This window comes from Lolium rigidum, chromosome 7 (genome assembly GCF_022539505.1).
Source record: "Lolium rigidum isolate FL_2022 chromosome 7, APGP_CSIRO_Lrig_0.1, whole genome shotgun sequence".
In the NCBI taxonomy this organism is placed as follows: Eukaryota; Viridiplantae; Streptophyta; class Magnoliopsida; order Poales; family Poaceae; genus Lolium; species Lolium rigidum.
Genome location: NC_061514.1, coordinates 308,191,386 through 308,198,779, shown reverse-complemented (window position 1 = coordinate 308,198,779; position 7,394 = coordinate 308,191,386). Strand labels below are relative to the sequence as shown.

Below are 7,394 nucleotides of genomic sequence, written 5' to 3'. Positions count from 1 at the left end.
CCTCCTGTTTGTTTCTCATTGTATTGATTGATGTGGATTCCACAATTATTTTACAGTAGATGCATATTTTCAATTGTTTCCATATTTTCACGACTCTTGGGTAATCCAATCTTGCATCTGTGGCACATAAAGATAGCGCCAACATTAGATGTTAGTTTCAGTAGTTTTATTATGTTTGGTTCCACTGGTCGCTCGTTGTTGTAAATCTTGATGAAGAAGCCCTAATTTGCTAGTCACCAAGGTAGTGTTCAAAAAAGAAATAAATGACTTCCTTCAATAGAAGGATGGCAGATCGTACATTTCAGACCGTAATGAAGTTATTATGAAATATTTGGTGCCAACTTGATTTTTCGCTAATTAATTACTCCGATCACATGTGCTTTGCCGCTATATTTTCCAAGTACAGTGCAAGTGCTCGAAGGCATGCTACGCGAAATAAGCTGATATTTTTCCACATGCGACAAGCCAAATTACCAACTAAAAAAAAGTAAGACCTCTAGGGTTTATGTCCGTGAGTATTTGAGGTCATCGATGACGAAAAGCTCTTCCATGACAAAAAAACAATAATCATAGGCAAACTTCATTTATAATCAGAAAAAATAGACAAACCTTACTTACTAATTGTACCAAAGTTAACTATTCACAACATGTTTCCTCATTAGCACTATTCATAGTTGAATATGCCTTCTGTTTGTTTCTCACTGTGTCCATTGATGCGGGTTCCAAAATGATTGGACGGTATATGCATATTGCGTCGATGTTTCCATATTGTCATGACTCTTGGGTAGTCCAATCTTGCAGCGGTGGCAGATAAAGAGAGCGCCAAGGCTAGATATTAATTTGAGTGGTTATATTTTGTTTCATCGCACTCGTCTTGGCTGTATATCTTGATGAAGAAGCCCGTTACCAAGATAATGTTAAAAAAAGAACTAAATGACTTTGTTCAGTAGAACAATTACATGTCTTACATTTGTATCCGTAATAAACGAAATTCTGTAGATGCTATATTTTTTTCCGTTGATGAGGTACTCCAGTCACATGCGTTTCGCTGCTATATTTTCCAAGTAGAATGCATGTGCTCCAAGATATGCTACGCGAGATAATTAAGGTTGTATTTTTCCACATGCGAGACTTCGGTAGAAGAAGAATTTTTTTTTTGAAATAACCAATATATTAAGCAAGCAAGCCGCCTCATTAAAAACCTTCCAGTCCCCTTCGGTACCCTGGTAAGGAAAAGAGTGCGTCTGGTACTTGCTGCTTCACAAATTCAGTACAGTTACATCATTTAGCACATCCATCAAAACAGATGAGGGTGGATCACTATCCCAAATAGAAAAAACTATTAGACTCAAAACTCAATCTAGCTTGATTATGCGCCGTCTTGTTTGCTTCTCTGGGACAATGCTAAAATGAGATTCTTCCAATTCTTCGTGCAATTTGAAAACAATCCGCGGAATAGCTGAATAAGGGCTCCATAACTCAATTTCTCCGTTGCATGCTGTAATTAAGTCCAAACTGTCTGATTCTACAACTACAGGGGAACATCCAATATTCTCCAGTAACATCATACCATTCTTCATAGCCATTGCCTCAGCCGAGGCTGGGCTCAGAATATTCGCCAATGGCCAAGTCCCGCCACCTATGGCCTCACCGTGAGAGTTCCTGATCATGGCTGCCGTTGCACCCGATCCATTAGGAAAGAAGCAGGTGTCTATGTTAAGTTTGTACTGGCGAGCCAGAGGTTTACTCCACGCTATAACCTTCGGCGTTGCTCTCTGTTCTGCTAAAGAGAAGTTCATTGTTAGAGCTTTTATAGAAAACGCAGAGCTAATAGCTGAAGCTATTCTTTCCCCCTTCACTCCTTCTCGGCGCTGCCACCAAATATACCAGGCTGCCACCGCCACCGTCTCCTTCAAGCTCAGAGCACCAAGAACTGGAGTATGTACTAAGTCTGATCGTAGAATCTCTTCCAGAACTACACTCCCAGATTTATCAATTTTTGACCATTACATGATAAACTCCTTCAAGCCTAATGCTGCCCAGACTTCGATTGCTCGTTTACATGTGAATATAAGATGCAGAATATCCTCAGCTCCCGACTTACATATCGGACATTGGGCTGGCACTTTTATATGTCGATTAGCTGGAATAGACAGACCAGGGATCAAACCATGCAAAGCTCTCCATATGAAGATTCTGACTTTGGATGGAACTTGTAGTTTCCAAACAATTCCCCATACTGGATTACTTGACGATGAACTTTGACCCGTATTGCTTCTGATTTTAATGTCGAATTGATGTTCCCATTCCGAGTAATATGCCGAACGTACCGAGAAACAAAAGTTGCTAGTCTTATGCCAGACCACAAAATCCTCACCTAGCTCTTGGCTGATAGGAATCTGTAAAACTCTTCTAACATCCAGCGGGTTAAAAATTTCCCTGAGTAATTATTCATCCCAAAGACCTGAAACTGGATCAATTAGATCATCAACTGTTCGTAGAAGACAATTTCCACGGGCAGTTTCAATCTTGCGTGTCACACTCCCAGGGACCCAATGATCTCTCCATATATTTATTCTTCTGCCATTCCCCACTCGCCAGATATGCCCTCTCTTAAAAGTTTGTATCCCACTAACAATGCTCTGCCAGGTAAAAGAAGATCCTTTCTTAGGTCCCGCAGCCAACAGATTACCATCTGGATAATATTTAGCTTGTAGTATCGACGCACATAGACTGGTTGGATTGTTCAGGAGTCTCCATACTTGTTTTGCCAACATTGCCAAATTGAAAGAATGAAGATCTCGGAAACCCATCCCTCCATCAATTTTTGGGATACACATTCTCCACCATGCTCTCCAATGCATCTTCTTATGATCATCTGTGTCACCCCACCGGAAGGCTGCCATAGCATCAGTAATAGACTTGCAAATATTTTTGGGTATCTTGAAAACCCCCATCGCAAACACTGAAATAGATTGAATTACAGCTTTCGGTAGAAGAAGAATAGTCGTATGAAAGACTAAGGGCAAAGCGGGATAGAGAGGGAAAACGTTTTGGTATTGCAGTATCTGCTAATCTTGCACATGAAGCAAGTTTCCCGAAACATTTCTATTTAGGTAGGTGTTTTTTTGTTGGTTGAAAGAGAGTAGATGATGTAAGGTGCTCCCTTTAGCAATAGATTGTACTAGTAGTAGTAAGTTTGAATATCATGCCCACGAATCCATCCATCCATCCATCAATCTAGGAGTAGGGAAGAAAGAAGTGTGCAGAAACAGTAATGAAAATTCTGTAGATGGACGAAGATAGACACATACATGATACATGTGTATATACACGAAGTCTGGTGCGAGTGAAAACCGAAAAAAGAGAAGGTCTTGCGTGCGGGTCCCGTGGGTTGGCAACTGTTCCACGGCAATAATTGCTTGGGCAGCAGAGGCCACAGTGGCAACAGCACAAGTCGCCCGTACCAATCCCGCTTACCTTTTAATATTATTATTGGCATTGTACCATAAAGCGCACAGTGGCATTATATCAGAGCATTCCTCTTGCAGTCAGTCTCCCTTCCCTCTCCTTCTCGGACGCACAGCCCACCCAAACCAGTCAACCCCTACCAAAGACCGCCTCCACCCTCAAAGAGAAAAAAAAAAATCGAAACAGAGAAAGTGTTTTTTTTGTGTGTGTGTTGGAATGAATACCACAAGTACTAGTACACCGACTTCTCCATATAGGAGGAGGTAGTGAGAGAAACAGTGTCATATGTTGTTGTTGATACTAGTGAGAGAAGGACAGAGAGAGACCTTTCTTTACTAGCTTTGTTTTGTGTTTGCACCAAGACCTTCTCTCCTCTGTCTATATGTTCTCAGCTCCCAACGTTTAGTGAGACTAGTATTTGCTGGGCTCAAGGATCCAAGATAAATAGGGAGAGAATGTGGAGGAGGTAGAGAGAGGTTTTTGTTGTTGAAGAAGGAGGAGGAACTCATCAGCCAGCCTCCTCTCAGTTCATCCCTCCATCATATACTGCTACTAGCTACATAGACAGACACACTACACTAGAGACTAGAGAGAGAGCGAGGGAGCCAATAAAAATTGTGGGCTGAGAAAAAAAAAGGGGTAAAAATAGGCTGAGTCTCCTCCTCCGTCGCCCAACAAAAAAGGGCCTCTAGTTGGGACGAAGCGAAACGTCCGCAAACCCCCTGAAAACCTCCCCTACGAAAGCCACGCCTCACGCCATGTCGGCCGAGGAGGGCGAGGCGTCCGGATCGGCGCCGCCGCCGGTGCTCGACGCCGCCGGAGCAATGGGCCCCGAGGAGGCCGCCGCCAGGAAGCGCTACGACGCCCTCATGCAGGTCCGTGCCAAGGCCGTCAAGGGCAAGGGCGCCTGGTACTGGGGCCACCTCGAACCCGTCCTCGTCCCGCCGCCCGCCTCCGGCGCGCCCCCCAAGGCCGCCAGGCTCCGCTGCGGCCTCTGCGCCGCCACCTTCTCCGCCTCCAACCCCTCCCGCACCGCCACCGAGCACCTCAAGCGCGGGGCCTGCCCTAATTTCGCCGCCGCCCAGGGCGCGCCGCCGCCGCCTCCGCCCCCGCCCCCGCCACCGCACCATCAGAACCAGCAGCTGCAGCTCGTCACCGTCTCCTCCCCCGCGTCCTCGATCGTCCCCATCTCATCAATCCCCCCGTCCTCCTCCTCCTCCCAGCGCCGCCACTCCACCAGCGGTGGCGGCGGCCGGAAACGCCACGCCCTCGCCGCCGCCTACGCCGCCGTTTCCGAGGCCGCGGCATCGCACCAGCACCACATCGTGGTGGCCGACCCCACCGCCTACTCCCCGACGCCACCCACTCCCCCGGGGATGCCCACGCCCAGGCAGGTGCTCTCCGGCGGCAGGGGCGACCTGGGCCCGCTCGCCATGCTGGAGGACAGCGTCAAGCGCCTCAAGTCCCCCTCGGCGTCCCCTGGCGCGATGCTCCCGCGGCCCCAGGCCGAGGCGGCGCTCGCGCTCCTCGCCGACTGGTTCCTCGAGTCCTCCGGCAGCACGTCCCTCTCCGCCGTCGAGCACCCCAAGCTCAAGACCTTCCTGCGCCAGGTCGGCCTCCCGGAGCTACCCCGCGCCGAGCTCGCCGGCGCGCGCCTCGACGCGCGCTACGCGCAGGCCTGCGCCGACGCCGCGGCCCGCTTCCGCGAGGCGCGCTTCTTCCAGCTCTCCGCCGACGGCCTTCGCGACCCCGTGATCACCCTCTCCGTCAACCTCCCCAACGACACCTCCGTCTTCCACCGCGCCGTGCCCATGCCGGCGCCGCCCTCCGCCTCCTCCGGCTACGCCGAGGAGCTCCTCCTCGACGCGGCCTCCTCCGTCGCCGCCTCGTCCGGCGACATCCGGCATTGCGCCGGCATCGTCGCCGACCGCTTCGGCTCCAAGACGCTGCGGGACCTCGAGGCCAAGCACCACTGGATGGTCAACCTGCCCTGCCAGGTGCACGGCCTCTCCCGCCTCGTGCGCGACATGGCGCGCGACCTCCCGGTCTTCCACAACGCCGCCGCCAAGTGCGCCAAGGTCGCCGCCTACTTCAACGCCACGCCCGCCGTGCGCGCGCTGCTGCACAAGCACCAGATGCAGGAGCACGGCCACGCATTCCTCCTCCCCGTCGCCGCCCCGCCCTACAACGACGGGGAATTCACCGCCGCACCGTTCGCCATGCTGGAGAGCATCCTCACCTCGTCCCGCCCGCTCCAGATGGCGGTGCACGAGGAGTCCTACAAGGTGGTCTGCATTGACGATCCCTCCGCCAGGGACATCGCCACCATGGTGCAGAACGTGGTGTTCTGGACCGAGGTGGAGGCCTCGCATTCGCTCGTCAAGATGATCATGGACATGGTCAAGGAGATGGAGGCCGAGAGGCCCCTCGTCGGGCAATGCCTGCCGCTCTGGGAGGACCTGCGCGGCAAGGTCAGAGGCTGGTGCCGGAAATTCAGCATCGAGGAGGCCACCGCCATGAATGTGCTCGAGAGGAGGTTCAGGAAGAACTACCACCCGGCGTGGTCGGCCGCATTCATACTGGACCCTCTGTATCTGATCAAGGACGCCGGCAGGAGGTACCTTCCGCCGTTCAACTACTTGACGCCGGAGCAGGAGAAGGACGTCGACAGGCTGATCACGAGACTGGTGTCGCCGGATGAGGCGCACCTCGCTCTCATGGAGCTGATGAAATGGCGGTCGGACGGGCTCGACCCGTTGTACGCGCAGGCGGTGCAGGTCCGGCAGCCTGACCCTCTGACGGGGAAGATGAAGATCGCCAACAAGCAGAGCAGCCGGCTCGTCTGGGAGACGTGCCTCAGCGAGTTCAAGTCGCTCGGCAAAGTGGCCGTGAGGCTCATCTTCCTCCATGCAACCGCAAAGGGGTTCAAATGCACACCGTCGATGACACGGTGGCTCACCGCGTCGGGGAGCTCTTCCAGCGGCATTGGCCGCGCGCAGCGGCTGGTGTTCATCGCGGCCAATTCGAAGCTGGAGAGGAGGGATTTCTCAAACGACGACGACAAGGACGTGGAGCTGCTCACAGAAGGAGATGATGACCCTATGCTAACCGAGAACGCCGTTGTGGATCCCTCCTCTTCAGTGTAGCATTCTTCCTGCTGCTTAAATTTGCTTCTTTGTGCATTTGATGATGTTAGCATCGGTTTAGAATTTGATCTAGGAAATTGTCAGATTCTTTTCTTTTTTGTCCTTCATGCTGTGCCCCTCATGTTGCTAGTTCTTGCTCCCTCCTCTTTGTTTTGGTTGGGTAGGGGGTAGGGGCATGAGATGGAGATATGCACCCTTAATTTGCTTGTCAAGTGTGCTTAATCAATAAATGGCTCTTGTCATATATAGTAGTACTATGTTGGTTCTGGTTGATCCTGCACTATTTTAGAAATCAAAACCAGGATCAGCAGGAGGCATGATGACTAGGGGAGATTGTGTGTTGACTATTCTGATCTGTTGTTGCACAAATAAGTATACTCCAGGTATACAGTTGGATGAATAATACTATTTGGTCCAATATAAATCTCCTTGGTGTAGATATCAGTATCTCATTGGTAAATTTGGAGATGGATCAACACATAATTACCGGACAGTCGAACAATCTTAAGTGGAAGCATCAATGTAGATTTTTTAAAACCAGGATCCATCCCACTAGATTAATTTTGAAATATTCTCTGTAATTTTGAAATATTTCAATCTGAACCAATGTATTCTTTTTCATAGAATCTGGATGTCATACATTCACTTAGAGTAGTAAAATAGCAGCTGGAGTAGTAGTAGTATCTACTATGGTGACTGGAATGTGTACTGGTTGAATTCCATTAATTGGAGATGGGGTCTTTCTTTTCCCTTTCTGCTCCACTTTTTAATTATGGA

The 7,394-nt window shown here is 50.1% G+C and overlaps 1 protein-coding gene across 1 annotated transcript; it reads left to right on the top strand.

Annotated features, from left to right (window-relative positions):
* The first annotated feature begins 4,229 nt into the window (after positions 1-4,229).
* Positions 4,230-6,617, top strand: LOC124673136. The gene has a single exon (XM_047209266.1). The coding sequence runs from the start codon at positions 4,230-4,232 to the stop codon at positions 6,615-6,617; it is 2,388 nt and encodes a 795-aa protein (XP_047065222.1).
* The last annotated feature ends 777 nt before the right edge of the window (positions 6,618-7,394 follow it).